The following is a 24186-nucleotide window of genomic DNA, read 5'->3' as shown; positions in this document are numbered from 1 at the left end:
ACTCTTTTCCCATAGAGCAGGCATCAGCAAGGCAAGCTTTTGTCTCTCTACTCTGTCCAAATGCTTCACTGCTTTCTGTTTTTAGGGGTGAGAGAGTTCGGTTTTCATGGTCTATTCAGTCCTCGGTTCCTCTGCTGAGTCAGCCAGCAAGGGGCCCAATTAGCACCAGTTGAGATGCTAGTTTATGTGAAGTGAAGAGCTCACTAAGAACTGGACTACAGCCACCAACTCATTTTGTATAACCCACTGAACAGCCATTCAGCAATGTTCAGTTGCTACCAACCTGGGCCCTAGAGGCAGAATGATCCATAGCCCACTATCATGTCTGATTTATTTAAAGCTAGCAAAACGTACGAATAGTAACAGAATACTGAAAACAGAATATTTGGCCTGTGTTATACGGGAGCTCGGACTAGATGATCCCAGTGGTCCCTTCTGGTATTATAATTGATGACTGTACCATTCCTTTAAGATGTCATCAGAAGGTGGTTTGGCGTCTGGCTCCTGTGCTCTCTGTAGAGTGTGCACCAGAGGTGCTAGGCTCCAGTGCAGATAGAGTTGGAATTGAATGTGCAAGTTAATAATCATGTTTGGATCAATTTGGGGAGGGACCAGAGAAGCCAAGGTTAAGATGACCAAGCCTATTATATCTGTATTAAATTGTTTGCTCTGTTTCCCAGTGTAGAGCTCCGGATATGTTCTCTACTCCCTGGCCAAAAAAACTTGTGGATATATCCTGCCCTGTTCTGCATCACTGACTGCTTTCCCTTCCTTGACAAAACTCTCGTGTCAGTCCACTTGGAATCTGTAAAATGGGGTAATGGTATTTGCCCACCTTTGTAAAGCCCATTGAGATCTATGGATGAAAAGCATTACACAAAGGTCTAGGAATTTTTATCACTTCTGCTACTAATACATTGCATTTGTGTAGAATGCACAAGTGTAAGTCATCCAAAGTTCATCGTAAGTTATCTGTGCCATTCATTGTCTACGAGGGAGTGATTTTTAAAAGAAATGTCCTGTAATTAAACGTGTGCGTATGTATATAAAGGAATTACCAATACAAGATTGTGGGGCCCAAAGTGTGCCACATTTGTTCTTCTTTTTAAAAAAAATCAGTTTTCATTAAACAGAGAAATCCTCTATGCCCCCCCTTTTTTGCTTCAATTCTTTAAAAATAAATTGTTACCAAAAAGACCCCTTGAGAACTGAGAGTCTTTGTTTCACTGCTGTATGTCTGCTCACGTTATAGTGAGATGGCAGCAATGAACACTAGAGTTTAAGCTTACATAAGTTTCCATCCTAACGCACTGTTTTCAGTGGCATACAGCTTTCTTCAAAATTCACTGTTCAGTCTGGAATCTTGCAGGTCTGGTCTCTGCCAAAAGGTGGATTCATTTAGAAAGTTCGAGCAGAAAGGCTTTGACTGGTGTTGCATAAGAGGAGAGAGGAGGAAAATAAACCCACTTCTCCCATAGTGTAAAAAATAAAAGCTTTTTTGGGTAAAAATCTTAAAAGCACCTCAGCCCCTTTTTCAAAAGGGATTTAGGCACGTAGTGTCTGTGCAGGTTGGTTTAAACCTGGCTTATACTGGTTTAGTTTGTATGATATGTAAGAATGTCCACTCACAAAGTTGCACTTGTTTAACTAAACCAGTTTAAAATCACAGCTTTAGTTAAACTGGGACAACTTTTGTGTGTAAACCAGCCCTCAGTTTGCTTTTCAGTTAAGCCATTCATCCTCGGGATTGCAGCTATGGGAGGCCATGCTGTTTGAAGAGACAATGGGTGCTGACTAACTGCTTAAAATACATGTCTTAGAGAGAGGAGCGCTTACATTAACAATCTGTCAACAGAAATATACTGGGCCATTATAGCAATGAAACAAGTTTAAGTACAGTGTAAAAGAATAAAAAATGTGTGCTCTACTAGTGTGCATGTAAGATTATAGACAAATGGTGTTTCTGATGTATTTGAGAGATAGTAAGTGATCATGTCCTTACAGATTCTGTTGTTCTTCCTGCATATACACATGGGGCAGAGTGAAGGTTGTGTATATAACATTAACTTTTGCATTTCCAGACCTTTGGGTGCTTAACCACAGCACCTTATATTTGCTCCTTAATAAAGCTTTTATATCAAATAATAAGCTGATTAAAAACCTGATGTGCATAATGAGAACTGTAACTGACTCTATAATTGTTCTGCCACTGGTGCTCTTGTGATGATTTGAAAATAGAGGTCTCTTGGGTGCTGTTTGGATGAATAGAAGCTAATGTCATGCAGGCTCTTGTAAAAGATCTTTTCTCATCTGCTCAGTCTAAGTGGCAGGAGTCTTGATCTGCTTGGGCCACTTCAGTAAATTCCTCATTTAATAAGAAGTCTTCTTGGGAAGTGTAACACTTTCCCTGGCCCTCCATGCACCTTTGAAGAGCAGGGCAGACGGTGATAAAATGTGCTCAGCCCTTCCCCTAGTTGCGGTTTCCAGCTGAAGGAGCCTTTGCATTGAATAGGATCTCCTCTGTAAATCCCTGCCTGGAGGGTATGTCTGGGCTGCGATTAGACACTCACTTAGCCTGTGTCTGCACTGCCACTTTCAGTGCTAAAACTTTAGTCATTCAGGTGTGTGAAAAAACACCCCCCGAGTGACAAACGTTTTAGTGCTGAAAAGCGCCAGTATAGACAGTGCTTTATCGCGGGGAGCTGCACTCCTGGCGATAAAGCTCTCACCCCTCGTTTGGGGGGGGGGTATCGCCGGGAGAGCTCTTCCCCCGGCGATAAAGCGTGTTTACACTGCGCACGTCACAGCCGTGCTGGCCCTTGCTAAGGGGCTGTTTAACTGCCCTATAGACATTCGGGCTGCAGTCCGAGACCCGGGCTCCAGCTCAAGCCCGAACATCAGCAGTGCAGTTAAACAGCCCCTTAGCCCAAGCTCCGTGAGCCTGAGTCCGCTGGCATGGGCCGGCCGCAGGTTTTTAATTGCAGTGTAGACAGACCCTAAGCTACAAACTAACTGTCCAGGAGAGGTGATTTATTGCTGACCAGTCCACTAATCAGCTACTACAAACTGGATGATTCCTGCCCAGATGGGTTTGGTTTTTTAAGAGGAAAAAGAGCCCTGGCTAAGGCAGCAGCCATAAAGTCAATAGAGGATCAAGCTTTGCTCTTAACTTGGCGGTGATTGAGATCTCATCCTTCAGTGACTTGTTCTTGATTCCAAAACTGAGCAGCGTGTTTAATGTATGGCCTGAAGGAGCAATTCGCTGGGAAACTCTGCTTTCTCCTCTGGCAGCTCACATCATCATGCAGCCTATGGGTTTGTGAGATTGGGGAGAAAAGCAGCTTGTACCCAACCCAGTGCTAACACCTCCCCACTCCAGCCTGGAAATCCAGGATTTGGGTGGTGCATTGGGTAGGCCAATACAAGCCAGTTCTGCTCATCTCTCGGGTAGAGATCTGGCAATAATGGTGTAAGGAGCCCTGGGTGGCTGCTTTCCTGAGCTTTTTGCTGTTTTCTAGGGTCCCATTTTAATCCCATTTCCCCCCCTCTTTGCAGGTCACTTCACCTGGGATAAATACCTGAAAGAAACATGTGCCATCCCAGCTCCTGCCCATTGCTTCAAGCAGGTAATTTGTTGGGTGGCGTCTTGGGTGCAGGGGGCGAGAGTCTGTTTGTGATCCTAGAGCTCCGATTCAGGACAAGCCTTAGAAATAGGCTCTGTCCCTTTAATCCAAGAGGGAGGAGCAGCAGGGAAAGCGGACCCTTGGCAGGACTGTGCGTGGTTAAGCAAAGATAAAAGAGAAAACATTCATGGCTTGTATAAATGTATAGAATAACCCAGGGGACGTAACTCTCAGATGTGGATGGGTGGGAACGTCAAAGCTGTGTGTGTCAGCTGAGCTCAGGTGCTGGAGGGAAGTGTATATAAGCTGGATCATTGCTTAGTATAGTTATGATTTAGATTTCACTAGATGCAGGCCAGTAAAGGGAGTTTCTTGCACAGCTTCCCTTCTGCAAAATTCCCTGGATCTTGGTAAGCTGTTTCCCTGTCTCCTGGGCTGTGGTATCCAGTATCTGGCTATGTTGCCTGGAGATGCGGGCTGCCAAAATCATCATTCAAGTTGATGTGAGGGCCCAGGACAGAGCAAGCGGGAGTGGGTGGGTCAAGATGCATCAGCTGAACTGTCTGTGGAGTTCCAAGATAAGCCTGTGCTACAGCTGGTGCAGGCATTTGCTTGGAGCTCCTTACTTACCCACTCAAAATGTATTTGTTTGATTGGATTTTAAAAGCAAAAGACAGTCTGTGTGTGTTGGGGGCTGTTCAGTAGCCCCTTGTGTGTTATGCTGGTGGGTGTCTCAGATGGGGCAAGGCCCCAGAAAAGGAGCTGGCTCAAGGTGAAACGTGTGGTGAAAGGCGATAGATTGTGGGTGGGTGCCAGGGCCTTTGTTCACTGAGCTCTCCTTGCTGCTCTCTGTGGCACCTGTGTCAGCATTGGCATGGAGGGCACTGTCCATCCTCAGCTGCCAGGAGCAGTGGGTCTTGGGGCTGGGGTTCTGGGAAGGAAATGGGTCATATGTGAAGTCTTGGCTCTTGTTCTCTGCAGTCGTACACTCCGCCCAGCAATGAATTCAAGATCAGCATGAAACTGGAAGCCCAGGACCCCAGAAACACCACCTCCACCTGCATCGCCACTGTGGTGGGTCTGACAGGCGCACGGCTGCGCCTGCGTCTCGATGGCAGCGACAACAAGAATGACTTCTGGCGGCTGGTGGACTCTGCTGAAATCCAGCCCATAGGGAACTGCGAGAAGAATGGAGGGATGCTGCAGCCCCCTCTGGGTGAGCCTGAAATCCTGTCATCCGACCAATGGAAAACAGCCACAAGCTGTGGGGGGATACCTAGTACCCTTTTTGCTTTCCCTGCTCAGTACAGGAAGGCATGGACTGTACTCGCCTACCAGGGCTTGTTTCACTATGTATACTTACCAAGGGGCTGTCACTAACCTGACTTCCCTCCACGCACAAAACAGACAGGTTCTCCCACAATGCACTGGGAATCAGAGTGGCTCAGCTTACTGAGGTGCTAAGAACCATGGGATATGACCAGAAGTCCTAGCACCTCCCACAGGTGAGTGGAGCACCAGTTTGGACTCACTGACTCTTGTGTGGCTTTGCAGTGTGGCTGCTCACGCCTGGGCTTCGCCAGCCCGGAGGCTTAGCCCCATGTGCAGACCACGCGAGTGAATCTCCTGTGCAGACATACCCTCAGTCCCACCACACAGGGTGGCCTGCTGCTTGTGACTTTGGGCCACCACCTGTGTTACCTGTAAGCTGCGCGCTTGGGCAGCCACGCAGGAGAGATTCAAATGCACCCAGCTGATTAGAGAGCATGCACAGCTGCCAGCATGTGTTCAGGTGCCAGTCCCCCCACGTCCTGCAGCTGCTCCCGGGACCCTCCTGCCTGTGCAGAGCAGGGGAGGAGGGTGCTAATGTCAGGGTGTCCCCCTGCCCCTGTACCCCATCTCTGCAGAGCAGGGCAGAGGGGACAGCCTGGCTCAGGAGGACTCAGAGCATCTGAGAGCTGAATGGTGAGTGGTTGAGTGCCTTTCTTAAAGAGACAGTGCACTGTTTCTGAGATTTCCCCAGCAACCAGCGCACAGTTCCTTCCCCGTACCCCATCTCTGGGGCGGGGAGACAACAGGGCTCAAGGCAGAGCAGGAGAGCTTTCCGTGTATGTCTTAAAGAGACAACGCACACAAACACACTCTCGCACTGTGGGTCTCACCTCCCAACACATACTTGCATTAATGTTGTTGTTACTTCTTGGTTCTTCCTGCAATGCACATATATTCTCTGTAATTTTATTCTTTCAGAGTGTGTTATTTTAGTGTTGACTGGTCAATGCGTTTCATAATTTTTATTTCTCTCTTTCACTTAAGTTTAATTCTTTGAGTAGTGAGTTCTAAAATGCCTAACTTGTCCTGGCTGGAGTAATTAATTATCCCTATGGTAACTTTTAAAAAACATACATATCATCTAGTTTTTTTGTTTCTACCAGTGGCGCACATCCCCACATACCTCGGTGCACATAACAAAATGTGTTCCACACCTGGATGGAAAAAATTAGAAGGAACATTGGTGCGAGTGGTGGTCAATCTAACTTGCAAGTTACCTACTATTAAAAATCTGTGAAACACAATATACTGTTCTCATGCCATCAGCCCTTCTCTCTCAGGGCTTGTCTACATTACCCACTGGATCAACGTGCAGTGATTGATCCAGCAGGGGTCTAGTCTAGACGCGATAAATCGACCACTGAGCGCTCTCTCGTGGACTCTGGTACTCCACCAGGGCGAGAGGCGCAGGCAGAGTCGACAGGAGAGCGTCAGCCGTCGACTTACCGCAGTGAAGACACCACGGTAAGTAGATCTAAATACGTCGACTTCAGCTACGTTATTCACATAGCTGAAGTTGTGTAACTTAGATAGATTCCCACCCCCTAGTGTAGACCAGGCCTCCCTTCCATCGTGTCCAGAGCACGGTCATGAGCCATAGGATGGGGGGTGCCTTATTGAACCCTTTCAGTTGTAATGTAGAGAATAACCAAGGTGAAGTAGGAGAGTCCAGCTCAGTCATTGCTCCTTAACCCACAGCACTTTACATTTTCTTTCCAGCCATCCAGGCATACTTGTGCCCATGTACTAAGGGCCAGCACAGAGAATTGGGTATCAAGTGTAGACGCTGGCTGGCGCACCAGCTGGATGGGTTTAAATTACTCCACTCCTCTTAATTAGGACTCCCTGCTGGGCAGCAGACTAACCCAGTTTGAGGCCGTTTAAAGGAAAAAAATACATCTGCTTCAAATAACTCTCAGTCCTGCCTTGAATGAAAGTGACAGACACAGCATTTCATCGGGTTTTTTAAAAACTTTATTCGGCTACAGTTATATAAATGGCCTGGATATTGGAATTCGCCATTTCTTATCATAGAATCATAGAATCTCAGGGTTGGAAGGGACCTCAGGAGGTCATCTAGTCCAACCCCCTGCTCAAAGCAGGACCAATTCCCAACTAAATCATCCCAGCCAGGGCTTTGTCAAGCCTGACCTTAAAAACCTCTAAGGAAGGAGATTCCACCACCTCCCTAGGTAACCCATTCCAGTGCTTCACCACCCTACTAGTGAAAACGTTTTTCCTAATGTCCAACCTAAACCTCCCCCTCTGCAACTTGAGACCATTACTCCTTGTTCTGTCATCTTCTACCACTGAGAACAGTCTAGATCCATCCTCTTTGGAACCCCCTTTCAGGTAGTTGAAAGCAGCTATCAAATCCCCCTTCATTCTTCTCTTCTGCAGGCTAAACAATCCCAGTTCCCTCAGCCTCTCCTCATAAGTCATGTGCTCCAGCCCCCTAATCATTTTTGTTGCCCTCCACTGGACTCTCTCCAATTTATCCACATCCTTCTTGTAGTGTGGGGCCCAAAACTGGACACACTACTCCAAATGAGGCCTCACCAGTGCTTAATAGAGGGGAATGATCACATCCCTCGATCTGCTGGAAATGCCCCTACTTATACAACCCAAAATGCCATTAGCTTTCTTGGCAACAAGGGCACACTGCTGACTCATATTCAGCTTTTCGTCCACCGTAACCCTTAGGTCCTTTTCTGCAGAACTGCTACCCAGCCATTCGGTCCCTAGTCTGTAGCGGTGCATGGGATTCTTCCGTCCTAAGTGCAGGACTCTGCACTTGTCCTTGTTGAACCTCATAATATTTCTTTTGGCCCAATCCTCTAATTTGTCTAGGTCCTTCTGTATCCTATCCCTACCCTCCAGCGTATCAACCACTCCTCCCAGTGTAGTGTCATCTGCAAACTTGCTAAGGGTGCAGTCCACACCATCCTCCAGATCGTTAATGAAGATATTGAATAAAACCGGCCCCAGCACCGACCCTTGGGGCACTCCACTTGATACCGGCTGCCAACTAGACATGGAACCATTGATCACTACCTGTTGAGCCCGACCATCTAGCCAGTTTTCTATCCACCTTACCGTCCATTCATCCAGGCCATACTTCTTTAACTTGCTGGCAAGAATACTGTGGGAGACTGTATCAAAAGCTTTGCTAAAGTCCAGAAATAGCACATCCACTGCTTTCCCCTCATCCACAGAGCCGGTTATCTCATCATAGAAGGCAATTAGGTTAGTCAGGCATGACTTGCCCTTGGTGAATCCATGCTGACTGTTCCTGATCACTTTCCCCTCCTTTAAGTGGTTCAGAATTGATTCCTTGAGGACCTGTTCCATGATTTTTCCAGGGACTGAGGTGAGACTGACTGGCCTGTAGTTCTCTGGATCTTCTTTCTTCCCTTTTTTAAAGATGGGCACTACATTAGCTTTTTTCCAGTCATCCGGGACCTCCCCCGATTGCCATGATTTTTCAAAGATATCTCTCAGTTAAACACCGCTTCACTCCTTGGCAGTGGCCAAATGGGTCTCCGGTGAGCCAAACTGATGCTGACTCTGTCCCAATTAACGTGATGCTGTCATTCAGCTCCCAGGTCCCCATGAGATGTTCCTATAAAGAACCTGTCCACTTAGCACATCCCTATAGAAGTGTACCAGGCTATGAGACTGTGCAGTGGAGACCATTTCCCCTAAAGCACCCTCTGGAGGGTCAGGTGGACATAGTGTGTAGGCTGCCAGCTAGCCGGGACTTGGGAATGGGGAGCAAAAGAAGAGGGATCTTGGCAGGGAAAGGAGTGGTGTGGGATGGAAACCACACACCTTACCACGTGAGGGTATGAGAGTCCTAGATCACTGCCAGCGCAGGACGCTGTGACTGTGGGTTCCCTTGACCACACTGATGTATGTCTGCTGAGGATCTGGCCCTGTGAGTCCGTAACCCAGTTCAGTGCAGAAGACACAGGCATGAGAAATCTCAGTCCTTTGATCATAGCCACCTTTTTTCACTTCACTCAGCTGAGGCAGAAACCCTGTATGGAGGTACTTCCTGCACATCTCTAGTCAGGCCAGAATGAACCAGTTTTGGAGAACCTAGTCTGTGAGAAAGAAGGTTCCTTTGGCTGTTGAAGTAGTCCCAAACTGAAGCTTTGGAGCACACAGTGTAGAGGCCCAGGTCTGGCTTACTGGCTGGACCCCATGGGTCTTGTTGCCTTGTCATTTCCAATGGGCCATAGCTGCTAAAACCTGCCTGCAGAGATGGGGACTCGGAGGGTGAGGTTGAGAGGCAGTCCACTTCCTCCAAATGCTTCATAACTAATTGGAGTCTGGCCTCTATGGATCTTCCTGCCATGAGCAAGCTGATCATTTCTGATGCATTGTACCTCTCCCACTAACAGGCGAGTCAGATCTGCCATGTCTGTCAACGTTTGATTGAGCCTCATTTTTAATAAATGAAGTACCAGCATTGTGCCCATAACATCTGCTGTTGCCTGCCCACAGTAGGCAGCCTGAGATAAGATGCCCACTCAATAGGGGCAGCTGAATCTTGTGCGTGTGCAGTTACCTGGACATGCCCACGTGCATATTTTGCATATAAAGCCCAAGGATCTGTTTTGATCCTGATGACAGAGGTGTTTGTGCTATTCCTCGGTCTGCCACCAGAGGGCAATAAGAGTAATCACATTACAGACTTCCAGCACATCTCATGTGGTTCTGTAGGTGGTAGGTAGTTTGAACTGGATGTGGAGCGTCTGTCATGCTGGGTTCTGATGGGACAGTCCCTGTCACTGACCTGGTTACTCTTGTGATCTGTCGTAGAGGCAGGGTTGGGGACAAGAGGTGGTAGATAGTCATCCCCTTATCTGCTGATCTCTCATAGCCCAAGTACAGGTAACAAACCACACTCCTGAGCTGCTGGCCCTCTGTTCCCTCTCCACAGAGCACCAAAGCCTGGCATGTGTACGTGGCACTAAATGCCAGGTCTCTCACTTGGTGTCTTTCATGCCTACTGAAGCTCCATTGTTCAGCTGTTGTTTCTTGGTAGCATGAATCGAAGCGGCTGCTTGCTGGTGAACTTGAGGCTGGTGGGAGACTCTCCCCTTTCCCAAGCTTACCTGACCAGCTGGTTTTCATGCCCTGTTTCCAGGGTTCCATGACAGAACTGTGTAGATCAGCGGTTTTCAAATTGTGGGTCGGGACCCCGAAGTGGATCGCGATCCCATTTTAACGGGGTTGCCAGGGCTAACGTTAGACTTGCTGGGGCCCAAAGAGCAAGGACTTCGCCCTGGGGAGGCTTTGGCTTTGTCCCCCCCTCCTCCCCCTGTGAGCGGCAGGGCTCAGGTGGGCTCAGGCTGTGCTCTCCTGGTGGTGTATAGTCATTTTTTTGGTTAGACGGGGGGGTCACGATGCAATGAAGTTTGAGAACCCTGGCGGTGATAAAATGCCAGCTTTGACTTAGCTCATTGGGACATCTCTGACATTCAGGCCCTGTCTACAATGGCAGAACTTCCCCCGGTAGTCATCACCGCTGCAGTTCCCAGGGAACTGGCCGTGGAAGTCCAGCCCCGGGGTTAACTTTGAAATGCTCTATGGATTTAAAGGGCAGCCCCTTGCTAAGCATCAGAAACTGACCCTTTGGAGCTGAGGTGCCAGGCTGTCAAGCCAAGGCACTGGCACTGGACTCCTCTCGTGAGCCTGCTTTCAGGGTCTGCACTTCCTGTAGCTGCCAGCTCTTCCCCCCCCCTCCCCCCCCAGGCTTCCCACTTTGCCTTGGCGGAATGCCCACGGCAATGGGCTAGCAGAGGGGTGCTCCCTCACACCGTATCCAAGCACAATTTCTGTAACCTCCATTTTCTCTCTTCTCCTTTGTTCTTTTATCCCTTTTTGTCTCTGTTTCCGTACTCTCCCAAATAGGACTGAGAGCCTGGCCTTTCCGGGATCAGTAATGTCAACCATTAAAAAGAACAAGCCTCGTAGTTCCCTTCCTTTCCCCCATGTGGTGCTGGCAAGTGTGGGGTGGGAAGCAATGGTCGCTGGCATTGCTGTTCAGACATGATGCATTTTCATACTTGCTAATAGTTTAGCTTCTCGGGTACAGATCCCTGTAATGAGGAACTCATCAGTACAGGCGCCAACATTCAATGTACCGGGGGTGTGCTCGACCCGGCTTTACCCCAGGCCCCACCCCACTCCACTTTTTCCGACCCCCACTCCGCCTCTTCCCACCCCGTTCTGCCCCCTCCCCCGAGTGCGCTGCGTTCTTGCTTCTTCCTCCCGCGAGCCTCCTGCATGCCGTGGAACAGCTGATCGCGATGAGCGGGAGGGAAGGGGAGGTGCTGATCAGCAGGGCCTGCCGGCGGGCACAAGATGCTGGAGGGAGGGGGAATGCTGATAGGGGGCCTGCCAATTTTTACCCTGTGGGTGCTCCAGCACCAAGCACCCACAGAGTTGGTGCCTATGCTCATCAGTAACACATGGAAACCCTCTTTCTCCTCAGCATACCCCTCTGCTCCCTAGAAGCCCCTTCCCCAACCATGGGCATTCCTGATACCCAGGTGCCCAGTATGGTATTGGTACCAATTGCTATCACCATCTTGCCCAGCCCAGCTCCTACCTATGCCTGTATCTTAGCTGCTTGCGACTCACCTCTGTGTGGGTGAAAGGTCAGCAAGGAAGCTGCTGGCCTCCATAGGACGGATGTCTGCACCAGGGATAATGTCATGGGCCTGACCCTGTCCGTGCGCATTGATATCTTCTCTGCACCCAGTTGACTGCCATGTGCAAACACTAATTCCATGCAAAGTGCTTTGTGAGCAGGGCCAGGGCAGGGGCTTTTATTGCAGTGAATAAAATCGCAGCCATGTCTGATTGTTTCCAAGTGGGGAAGTCTGCATAAAGGGCCATTCCTAGCTTTCCCGTGTTCAGAGGAAAATGCTGGGGGAGCTTAAGGTGCATGAAGGCTGAGACTGGATGAACAGTGTGGAGAGGGTGTGACATGCAAAGTGTTCATCAGAGCAACCTGGGTGCTGCCTCACCCAGTGGGCCCCACCAATATTTAATAGTCTCCATCTCTGCATCTGTTCTGCAGGTTTTCGGCTGAATGCCTCCTCTTGGCCCATGTTCCTCCTGAAAACTCTGAATGGAGCAGAGATGGCTCCTCTCCGGATTTTTCACAAGGTATCGTATTGTGTGCAAAGGGCTCCCCTTGGCACAGGACACCCAGGCCAGCTCTCTGGTGTGTCTTGCAGTTAGACGCCTGCAGTTGGCCCGTGCCAGCTGGCTCCAGCTCACGGGGCTCGGGCTAAGGGGCTGTTTAGTTGTGGTGTAGACACTCTGGCTTGGGCTGGAACCCAAGCTCTGGGACCCTGTGAGGTGGTGCTCCAGTTTGGCCAATGAAGAAGAGTCCCAGTGAGGCCTGGTGAATCAGAGTTGCCTGAGTGGGAGTCAGGGGCGGGTGAGAGCTACCAGGGGATGGTGGAAGGTTCCAGAAGGAAGCAGAAAGTCGTCCCTGGAAGAAGGCTGAAGAGAAGGAGAGCAGCAAGAGAGGTTTGCTAGCTGGCGTGCCCAAACCAGAGAGCTGAAGGCAGTGGGAGGTGCCTGTGATTTGAAGCTGGAGAGGGCCAAAGGCAGGAGAGCAGTGGAGGATTTACCTGCTGACATCTCCATGAGAGAGAGCTGGGCCCAGAGGAGCCTGGAGAGGGCCAGGCAGTGAGGGATGCTCCCAGCAGAGAGGCTGGGGGGGGTCACCCTGGGAAGAGCAGGGTTACACTCCAGTGGGAAGGCCTGGGGTGGCTGTGCTGGCGGAGGGACAGAAGAGGACTGAGCAGGAGCTTAGGTGTCACCGAAGGTACCAGTGTGCGGTGTGAAAGCAGAGAGGTAGGCAGGGTGCCCACTGGGAAAAGTGGGGTTTAAGGGCTATATACACTGGGTATGGGAATTGTACTATGGTTGGGATTTCGTTGGGGATTCAGAGAACTGTGTTTGGGAATAAAGCAGCTCCAAGGAAGGGTGAAGTGGGTTTACTGGGAACTCTGAAAGCAGGGCTGCCTGAGACACTTTCTTGCATCAGTGTGCCACTGAGGAGCTGTCACAGGGTACCTGCATTCTGTCACCCGGTTTGTCTGGTCCCGAGTGCAGAAGGCACAGGGTGCCATAACTAGAGACCTTGCCTAGAGGTGCACATTTTAAACCAGCCCTGGTATAAGCTGGAGCCACCTCCTTTACCTTCTGACATGGGGCTGAATTGGTTCTGGCTCCATTGAGCCCTGCTCTTGTGGTGATGTAGGCAGGGGATTAACCCAAGCCCAGGAGACACCGACACACACTCCCTCTTTTGTAACCACCTTTCTGAACCCTCCCCTGTAGGAGCCACCGTCTCCATCCCAAAACTTCTTCAAGACGGGCATGAAGCTGGAGGCAGTGGACAGGAAGAACCCACACTTCATCTGCCCGGCCACCATTGGGGAGGTGAGAGGCTCCGAGGTCCTCGTGACATTCGATGGCTGGAGAGGTGCCTTCGATTACTGGTGCCGCTACGACTCCAGGGACATCTTTCCTGTCGGCTGGTGCTCACTGACGGGAGACAACCTGCAGCCCCCTGGGACGAAAGGTAAGGGCCACATCCCATCTCAGCTTCCTTGTCTGCTCAGCCCCTGCAAAGCACAACAAAGCAGACAGGGACTGGCAACTATGAGTCCTGTGTTCTGTTCCTGGCTCTGCTACAGACCTGCTGTGTGTCCTTGGGTAAATCCCTGCCCTCCGTGTGCCTCAGTTTCCCCACAATATGGGAAATGGTATTTGCTCAGCTCCTGGGGCTGGTCTGAAATCCTTGATGGAAGGTGCAGAGGAGTTTTGCATTTTTCCCTGAGCAGGGAATTAGTGATTTCCCTGAGCAGGGAATAGTGATTAGCAATCGCTATTAACAGTAACAATACAGTGGAGGCTAGAGAGACTCTGAAAGCAGGTTTGTAAGTCCCAGCTATTCCTGAGGAGGGAAGGACCAGGTGGCGACGCTCAGTGAGATTACTCAGCTCTTCACCCTTCCCAAGCTCCCTCAGAACCTGTCCTGCCTCTTCAGAAAACATAGGGTCCCTAGTGTCTTCCATCCAAACTGGTAGTCCTGGGACTGCTGGGAATATAGCAGGGGGATTAGGGTTACATGGGGTCAGGGAGCTGGGGAGCCAGGACCATCCTAACTGAAAGGACTCTGCTCCCTACAGGAAAGGTGAGGAGGCGAGGGAGAGGCCCATCCTGGGGCAGAGGCACAGTGCCTGCTGTTCATGGTTTTGACAGAGTTGTTTTGCTTTTCCTTAGGTTGTGCTGTCCACTGGGGACCTGGAAAAGGCAGGTCGTGCTGAGATGAGAAGCTGTGTCTGCTTCTCCTCCCCGCCCCCAGCAGCCTTGACTGCTGTTGGTTTGGTGGCTGTGACCCTCTGGCCTTGAGGGTGCCCCAGTGTCTGGAAGCTACATGGGGGCTGTTGAGGTGCTCTAACACCTGTTGCCGGCCTGTAGCTGGAACTGCCCTATAGGACAGAAGGGCTGCCACTTTCCCCAACCGTGGTCATTTGGCAGTAACGTGCTCGCTGGCAGGTTCAGCAGGGGAGTATAAAGCATAAACCTTCAGTGCAAGGCAGCAGCTAAATCAGTAGGTTCTTCCTTTAGCTCCACCCTCCCCATCGTCTGTGACCTTTGAAGCCAAGGATCTGGCTTTGATGGAAGCCTTCCCTGTCCTTAGTGCTGCACAGCTAGGCGGTCCTCCCAGAGCCTGATGAGCTGAGATCTCCTCCACTTTGCCTATGAATAAACCCAGATGTGAATTCCCCTTGGGTTAGGAAGATGCATCCGGCTGATGGAAGCTGAAAGGCACTCTTTGTTTATCTTGGATCTCTGCCTCCAGCATAGTTAACCATTGTGCTCCCAGCCTCCCCCACTCCCTGCTGTTTGCTTGTTTTGCCTGCTGCCTCTCCCTACGCTGTCATCTTACACACTTTACAACCAGTGCTCAAGATGCCCAGCAGGAGGTGCTCTTGAGCCAATATGATTTACCCAGCTCCTTTAAGATATGAGCTCCAGCCAGGTTCACAGCACTTCTCTGGTACACGCAAATGGCTGAAATCCTTGTAGGTTTTGGCTGGAGGCTTCTGTTCCTTGAAGTTACCTAGAGGGCTTTGAGGATGATTTCAGCGCAGTGGGAATTGATTCTATGAGAACTTCTGATCTGTTCAGCCTGGGTAGGCGGGTGCTCCTTCAGACCTATCTGTGCTGAGGGCTGCGGAGGAAGTGGAGGGGCATCCAGAAAGGATACATGTCCAGGGGAACAGAACTGTATCATTGGGAAGCATTTACCTACCAGTTAGCAGGTAGCTGTGACAAGCTTTCTCTCTTGCATTGACCTCAGCCAGGTGGTAGGCATGGGAAATGATAACAAAGAGCTCCCATAGAACCAGGAGAAGGGTGCTTCTGGATGCGATATGTGGACAGTGGTCACTCCTGTCCTGCCCGTGTGGGGGAAGAGCCTTATTCGTGGCAATTGAAAGGAAATTTCCTTGGCTGGTAGCATTTCCCCAGGAAAGTTCAGCTCAGATTCTTGTCACAAGATTTTCCTTCCCCCCTTCCTCCCTCTCCTGGTGAGTACTGCTCCAACTCTGTGGTTTTATTCTGAGGAAGAGAAGTGCTGAGGATCCTTACTTTCCTTCTGTCATTAAAACCCTCACCCCATCTGTTCATCCCTAACAGCTGCCTTCCCTTTGGACAAGAAGGGATAAACACAGCTCCCTCCAGAGCCTGTGAATTGCTGCTCCTAAGGAAGTTGGGGGGAAGGTTCACCTCAGACAAACTCCAGGCAAACAGTATGTGTTTTAATATGGCTACATGGTAAAGGTTACAGGTCTACATCTAGGAACAAAGAATGCAGGCCCAACTTACAGGAGAGTTGGCTCTGTCCTGGGATGCAGTGATTTGGGGGTTGTGGTGGATAATAAGCTGAACATGAGTTTCCCAATGTGATGCTGTGGCCAAAAGAGTTAAGGCAATCCTGGGATACATAAGCAGAAATCTCGAGTAGGAATACAGGGGTTATTTTACCTCTATATTTGGGGCTCGTGCAACCACTGCAGGAATCCCGTGTCCAGTTCTGGTGCCCACAATTCAAGAAGGGTGTTGATGATTTGGAGAAGGTTCAGAGAAGAGTAATGAGAATGATTCAAGGATTAGAAAACCTGCCTTATAGTGGTAGACTGAAGGAACTCAATCTATTTAGCTTAACAAAGAGAAGATTAAGGAGTGACTTGATCAGTCTCTAAGTATCGTAGAACCATAGGGTTAGAAGGGACCACAGGGGTCATCTAGTCTAACCCCCTGCCAAGGTGCAAGATTTGTCGTGTCTAAACCATCCAAGACAGATGGCTCCAGCCTCCTTTTGAAAACCTCGAATGAAGGAGCTTCCATAACCTCCCTAGGCAGTCTGTTCCGTTGTCCTACTCTTCTTACAGTTAGGAAGTTTATCCTGAGATTTAATCTAAATCTGCCATACTGTAGTTCGAATCCATTTCCTCTTGTCCTGACCTCTGTGCCAAGAGAGAGCAACTTTTCTCCCTCTTTTTTATGGCAACTTTTCAAGTATTTTAAGACTGCTGTTATGTCCCCACTCAGTCTCCTCTTTTCCAAACTAAATATACCCAGTTCCTTCAGCATTTGCTCATATAGCTTGTATTCCATCCGTTTGATCATCTTTGTTGCTCACATCTGGTTCCTTTCCAGTTTCTCTACATCCTTTCTATACAGAAGTGACCAAAACGGGACACCGTACCCCAGCTGAGGCCTAATGAGCGCCGAGTAGAGTGGTACTGTCACCTCCCAAGACTTGCATGCTGTGCCTCTGTTAATGCAATCCAAAATTGCATTTGCTTTTTTTGCAATAGCATAGCATTGTTGACTCATGTTGAGGTGTGATCCTCCACTTCTCCCAGATTCTTCTCAGCAGTGCTGCTGCCAAGCCAATTTTCCCCCATTCTGTACTCGTGCATTTGATTTTTCCTACCCAAGTATAGTACCTTTCATTTGTCTTTGTTGAATTTCATTTTGTTGACATTTGCCTAGTTCTCCAATTTATCAAGAGCCCTCTGAATTTTAGCTCTGTCCTCCAAAGTGTTTGCAACCCTCCCAGCTTTGTGTCATCTGCAAATTTGATCAGTATGATCTCTGTTCCTACATCTAGGTCATTAATAAAGATGTTAAATAACACCAGATCCAGAACAGTTCCTTGTGGAACCCCACTTGAGACTCCCTCCAATCCAACATCATTCCATTAATAGTTACTCTTTGTTTGAAGTTGTTTAACCAGTAATGTAGACACTTAATGGTAGTTCCGCCGAGCCCACATATCTCCAGCTTACTTATCAGATGGGGAATAAATGTTTAATAGCAGAGAAAGGTGTAATATGATCCAATAGTTAGATACTGAAGCTAGAAATAAGGTATACATTTTTGACAGCGAGGGTAATTAACTGTTGGAACAACTTACCAGGGGTGGTGTTGGTGGATTCTCCATCACTGATGATTTTTGAATCAAGACTGGGATGTTTTTCTAAAAGCTCTCCTCTAGGGATTATTGTGGGCCAGGTCTTTGGTCTGTGCTATCCAGATCAGAATAGATGATCACAATGGTCCCTTCTGGCCTTGGAATCTAAGAATGCATGGAAGTCACACAAAGGGTTAACTGATTAAACGGGTGGCTTCGTAGAGCAGAATACAGAGGCCTAGTGAAGTGAGCTCATGCTGAAGAAAAGCAGAGCTTCAAAGAGCTGAGGCATGTTTTGAGGGTTTTTAATGCTATTTCAAGTGTAACCTGTCTGTTCCGATGGCTGCCAATGGAGGTGGAGGAGAGGCTTTTCCTGGTCATATGGCTCATCTGATTGACCATAGCATGCCCCAAGGGGCCCTCTTCAGCAATGTTTGTTTAGGCAGCGTTTTTGTAGTTGCTGGGGACTGGCCAACCATGCTGAACGGGAACTTTCAGCAGGGCACGTGTGTGAAGAGGGGACAGAGCTCAAACAAAGGGGAGGAAAAAATCTCTGCTCTCCCTGCTGGGAATCGCATTGCCTTTGGTAGGTGCTCTGTGGTGCAGCACAGCCAGATGCCTGCAGATTTCAGTTTCTTTACCTCTGCATCACTGAAGCTTCTCACATGAACATGGTGCAGCCTAGAGATGTCTTTTATACCACCCAGGTGAAGTGTGACTGTAGGTGGATTGACACATGTAGGTATGTTTCCCTGTCTCCCTCCCTTGAGCCTGCAGGGGGAGGTTGGTGGTGAGATAATCTTTCTGATCTGCTCTCTAAATTTGCCTGCTGTGTGCGCGCGCTCATTACACTGGGTTATTTAAGAGGGGGTGGGGGTGAAATTTCTCTTTCATATCCATTGTGATGCTCGTTTTCATGGACTGTCCAGTTTAACACTTGTGGTACTCAGTATAGATGCAGTTAGGGCAGATGGGATGGCCCACAGGGAATGCTGCTGTCTTCAGGGACAGTCAGCAAATTTCCCCTCTTCCCCATCCAAGCCAGTGGTGTTATGCATCTGTAATGGGGGTGGGGAAAACATCCTGGGAAGCCCCTGTGTACACCCCTTTGTTCTACTCTTCAGTACTCTCTGGGTGGATGTGCAGATGGGGTTGATGGACACTGCTCATACAGATAGTTTAGAAGATGTCTCCACACACCGAGTCTCATGTGCTTCATGGTGTGCTGCATTCTGTAGCCTCACCCTAGCCACTTGTATTTTGTTCTTGGTTTCTCCATAGGACCAGCCTATGGATTATCCACCTAGGTGGGTCACAGCAGACAGTTCTTTGTAAAGTGATGCCTGTGAATGAGTTTTCTCAGCTGACTCTTCTGTGCATTGACAGTTTCTATATCTTTCGATATATACAGATACACATTATCTGTAAAGACACAGTTTAGATACATACCATCTCATCTGTAGGTACCATGCAGCTAACATAGGAATGGACTTCCAGTTCTTAAACCAAGTGCTTAAGTTTTGGGAAAGTTTTGATCAGTGTCATAGTAATTCAGGCTAAGCCAATAGCAGGCCCAGCTCCTACTTTGTAGGGGAAGTGGTGGTGACTTGTATATTGAGGTTGCCTAACCCTTTAAAAATGTTTCTGACCGTTTTAAGAGCAATAGGACCTCAGTGTTCAGTGAATGAGGCAGAGGTGCTGGAGGAACAATTGTGTAAACTGTGGCAGAGCTCTGACCTTGCTCCCATGGGTCCTGCGCTTCTAGGCGGTTTATGCTTAGCCTCAGTGGCTCACTGTGACCCTCCACATAGCCCTTCTCTCTCTAGGGCCAGGGTTACAGTCTACTGAGCCCTTTTCATCATAGGCCAGCAAGGAGGTTGGGGAGAGAACTCCCACAGTCTCTATTGTCCCTGGGGGCTTATTTCAGAACAGTTTAGTCTCCTGTCCTGACAGGGGCCTGACTTCCCCTTCCAGGAGATGTTCCTGTAGAGGTGGGTTGGGGGGAACCCGGGCCCGCCCTCTACTCCGGGTTCCAGCCCAGGGACCCTAACGGTAACAGTTGTTGGCAGCCAACCTTTCACTGCCAGAGTTGCTACATTTCCCTGGGCCACTTCCCCACAGCTCTCCTGCTTCTCCCTTCTTCACCCTTACCTTAGGGCTCCTTTAACGATGGTTTTAGGGTGTCTTCAGTAACCAGCCCTTCAGCCGCACTTCCTCTCCTCTGGCTCCCTGGCTGTCCCCTGCCTGACTGTAGTGAGCCCTTTTATAGTATCAGCAGGGCCTTAATTAGAGTCAGGTGGTCACACTAACTGAATGGCCTCACCTGACTCTTTACAGGTTAATTAGAGTCAGGTGTTCTCATTATCCTGGCGCAGCCCCTACTCTGGTCAGTCAGGGAACAGAAAACTGTTAATCCAGTGGCCAGTATATCTGCCTTCTGCTATTCTGCTGTACCCAACTGGCCTGGGTCTATCACAAAACATAATACTGAGATCAGAAGAGGTTGCTAGGCATTCCCATTCCTGCTGGAAGGTCAGAACTCAAGACTGATCGGGTCTTTCCCTTTTTCCCTTTGTTGTTACAGAGCTTTATAGCATAGCGGGAAACACATTGTGTGTACATCACTAAAGACTCAAATTTCCTGAAAGACTTTATACTTTCCCTTCCTATACAGAGAAGGAATCTGGAGGTGATCTGGTAGGCAGGGAAGAAGAGAGTTCCTCGCTGCAGGGCCTGGAGGTTTCTCCAATTCTAGTCGTAGTTAATGTCATAGCGCACAAGTGAGATGATACCATACTTTCTGAGCTGCATCGAGGCCATCAAGGTTAAGCGAAGCACTGAGACATATGGAGGAATGGAAGGGGTCACTGTGCCAGCCTGTCAGCTACAATATAATCGGGGTCTTTGGGGAGAATCTGGAAGTGAAGTGAGGAAGTTGTATAGGTCACATGTCACTTTTGTAAAAACTGTCTTCTGTGTTTTAAGATTTTTATTGTATTCCTCAGGGCATGTGCAGTTAGTGTTTCATTTGGTTACTCTAGGATTAATTAGGAGGTTAATTAGCTATAAAGTAAATCGCCCTAATGGACGTGGCACAGTCTCCAAGCGAAGATGTGCAGGCACCGACAAGGGAGACTTGCAAAGAAGGGTTTAGATTCCACAGCAGTTCTCAGATGCTTGGCGGAAACTCAGTGGCTTGCACAGTCCTTCCTGGTGGTCAGCAGAATGACATCGGTGGGAGAGGATCCTTGGAAGCTCTTTTTCTTTTTCTTTCCCTCCTGTAATGGTGCATGGAGAACTGCCGAACTAACATGCTCCAGGGGGACAGCACAAGAAAGGAAGGGCCTGAACTGAGGTATTCCCTCACGCAGCAGCAGGGTGGCTGATGAGGCGGCAGTGAAAGCATTAACTTTGTTGGGGCAGGCTCTGAGCTGGAGGCAGTTCTGTGCCTTATCGGAGTGAGCTGGAAATTTGAGGAGTGGAGTTTCTGCCTTGGCACAAACCCAGCTGGCAGAGAAGCTCTGAGCCCAGCCAGGCTGGAGCGAGCTAATAAAGAACACATCCTCTTGTTACTGTGCCAAGGCCAAGGAAAGTTACAGTGGGTGCAGCAGAGATCCTGGTTCTCCAATCAGATAAACAGCAGGCGCTTGCCTGACTCCCTTTGTTCCTGTCTGCTGTTAGCTGTCAGTGCGCTGCTCCCTCTGTCAGGCTGGCTGAATTTGAGACGGTCTCGCTCTGCTTACAAAACAAGCAAAAGTTAATAGTTTTAAATAGTTACCATGGGGATATTTTAAGTGGTGCTTGCATACACTCCCAGACTTGCCATCTGTTGCATGCTTTATACAGTTTGCCTGTAATTCCAGTTGGTGTGCGCTGCACAGCCCTGGTTGGCATTGGTCTGGCCAGCCATTGTGTGTTTAGTTGGGAGGCAAAAGCTTCAAGAGGGAACAGAAAGCCAGGAAATGCGGAATCCCTCAGAGAAAGTTTACAGGGCTCCCTACCCCCTTCACCTTTTGCTGCTGCTGTCGTGCAATTTATTTGTTAACTGCTTGGTGGCTTCACACGGACAGAGATGATGATCAGACTCAAATAACTAGAATTTCCTCCCAGAGGCAAAGGTAACAGATACTTTGTGATTTTTTTTTTGTTCCTCTCTAGCGTTGCTCAGTTTCTTTTCCTTTTTTTGAGGTTAGGGTGAGTAGGAGGTGGGGGGCTGGGTGTCTGACTGGAGGCAGATGAACATTTGCTATTTAAATAAGGTCTTGTGCTTTAGTGCTTGGTAGAGAGAGAAGAAGAAATAACTTGTGACTGTAGTGTTTGCAACTGAAAATGAATGTGATTCAGGGCTCAGGAAGCGAGGTAGCTGGCAGCACTCCAGGCCTGGGGAGCTTACGAGAGAAGGACGACAGGGCTGTCATGCCTTTCTGTACTGAGATGGCTGGTTACTGCTTGGATTTATGGTCCTGAACTCTACAAGGTTAGGACCGCACAGATAGAACCCGTGTGCCAACAGCAAGAGCAGCAGGAATGTTCTGCTAAGAAGTCTCTCCATTGATCTACAGTGTTTGTAATGTACGTATTCTAAATGCTGCTGACTTTGGGTTTATTGCTGGAAACTAACCAGCCAGACTCTGAAACCATCTGGCGCACGGGATGACGGTACTTAGCACTAATCCCTTCTCTGCTCTGAAATGCCAAGGGAGTGACAGTTTCTCACCCTCAGCTCCCTTGGAGCTGCTCCTTGAGGAAAGGGGTTTGGTCGATGCAGAGTTCAGGGTGAGGAGCTAACGGGCACAAAGAAAGCAGAAATCCAAGGTGGAACAGCAACATCCATAGAGACCTAGACTCCAGAGGCAGCGAGGGACCAGGGATACGGGATTGTGGTCTAAAAGCCAACTTCAGAAGAACTATGGGAAGTTCTGAGGTGAGGTGCTCACTTAGTGGCTTGGTGGCCCACTGGATAGGCATGGAGATAAAGACCTGCCGAAACATACTACAGACTAGAGCCCTTTGATCTTAATGAGCTTGGCTCCTGCTGCAAGGTGAACTCATTTGCTGGGCGCGTACCTTGATCCTTCTCATAACTGTGTGCCCTGTATTACTGCTGTTGGCAGTTTGAATGGCTGTGGAGCCCAGGCAAGCTCTCCCTGACAGGCTGCATCAAAGGGGCCCAGTGGAGGAGGGCATGACAGTAGGTCCTCTGTAGAGTAGTGGCAGCGAGTCTGGAATGTGGAACCTGGCCATGTGGCTGCTGGGATACTCTAAGTGGGCGGACTAACAAAAGCCTCATAAAATGAGAGGGAACTTGTCCTGGAGAAAGCAGAGATGCAGGAATGTGGATCCTAATGGCTTAGAATTGGGTGACACTGGAAATAGGAGCCAACCTGTCCTTAGTACCAGGAGGCTGCAGCCAACTTCAATTTTCCTCATCCATTTAGTTCTGAAATTTTCCCCCATCTAAGGAATTTGGACTTCATTAAGGTGGTTTCTCTCCTTTCATGCCCCAGGGGGATTTTCAAAGTTTACGATGTAAAAGTCTGCACACAGCATTAGTTTGAGAACATTTTTTGTGAGCAGGGTGTGTGGGAGAAGGGCTTTATCAATGGGAACCTCCTACTCTTTGGTGAATACAGCCAAGGGTATCTTCCTGTGCCCACAGTAATACTTGCTGGTGGAAACAGTCATCTGTGCTGGGCCTCTCATGCTGCTGAGCCCCACTGGCAGGCAGCCTGCTTGCTTGAGACTTCAGCATGTGTCCCTGGTTAAGATCTTAGAGCGTGGTGTTCATATTGTCAGGCTGGGCACTTGTTAGCGGTGTGTGATGCAGTGACATGTCTATAAGGCAGTGGTGCTCCAACCTTAGTCACCCTCATCATCCAGATTCCATCAGGGCCGTTGGGATGTATAAAGTACCTGTTTAATGATTACATAGTATTAGACAAGAGTAATCGCAGTAGCTGTATCCCTGCGGATCTCTCTGTGGAGGTATAGTCTTCCTTGGCTATGTGAGAGCTCTCTGCTCAACTCCTTTATATGTTGGACTCATTACAGGACCTTTAGCCAGGCTGAGAAGCCTTTGGAGCAAACATTTCAAGCATCGAGTTTGTTGTGTGTCCTGTTTTAGCCTGAAGAAGAGCTTGAAAGCTTTTGTCTCTCGCCAGTAGAAGTTGGTCCAGTTACCTCCCCCACCTTATCTTTGTTTTAGCCAGGCTGATAACAGAGCTGACAAAAAGTGGCTTAAGTATGCTGCCTCCAAACCCTGTCCTTTTTCAGCAGAAGGATTGAGACCTATAAACAATTCTGCAATTCATAGAATAGAACAGGGGTCAGCAACCTTTCAGAAGTGGTGTGCCGAGTCTTCATTTATTCACTCTAATTTAAGGTTTCACGTGCCAGTAATACATTTTAACATTTTTAGAAGGTCTCTTTCTATAAGTCTATAATATATAACTAAACTATTGTTGTATGTAAAGTAAATAAGGTTTTTAAAATGTTTAAGAAGCTTCATTTAAAAATAAAATTAAAATGCAGAGCCCCCCGGACCGGTGGCCAGGACCCGGGCAGTGTGAGTGCCACTGAAAATCAGCTCACGTGCCGCCTTCGGCATGCGTGCCGTAGGTTGCCTACCCCTGGAATAGAATCATAGCAGATGAGGGTTGGAAGAGACCTCAGGAGGTCATCTAGTCCAACCCCCTTCTCAAAGCA

General features: G+C 48.8%; 1 protein-coding gene across 13 annotated transcripts in view; it reads left to right on the top strand.

Annotated features, from left to right (window-relative positions):
* Positions 1-24186, top strand: part of SCMH1 (Scm polycomb group protein homolog 1) — a 293217-nt gene that overhangs the window by 33244 nt on the left and 235787 nt on the right. For all 13 annotated transcript variants that reach the window (XM_039511323.1, XM_039511319.1, XM_039511322.1 and 10 more), the window contains 4 exons: positions 3556-3626; positions 4605-4839; positions 12052-12140; positions 13329-13572. In XM_039511323.1, the coding sequence (XP_039367257.1) occupies positions 3556-3626; positions 4605-4839; positions 12052-12140; positions 13329-13572 (639 nt within the window). The remainder of the gene's footprint in view (positions 1-3555; positions 3627-4604; positions 4840-12051; positions 12141-13328; positions 13573-24186) is intronic.

Source organism: Mauremys reevesii, linkage group 23 (genome assembly GCF_016161935.1).
Source record: "Mauremys reevesii isolate NIE-2019 linkage group 23, ASM1616193v1, whole genome shotgun sequence".
Lineage (NCBI taxonomy): Eukaryota > Metazoa > Chordata > Testudines > Geoemydidae > Mauremys > Mauremys reevesii.
This window is presented reverse-complemented; position numbering and strand designations above follow the sequence as displayed.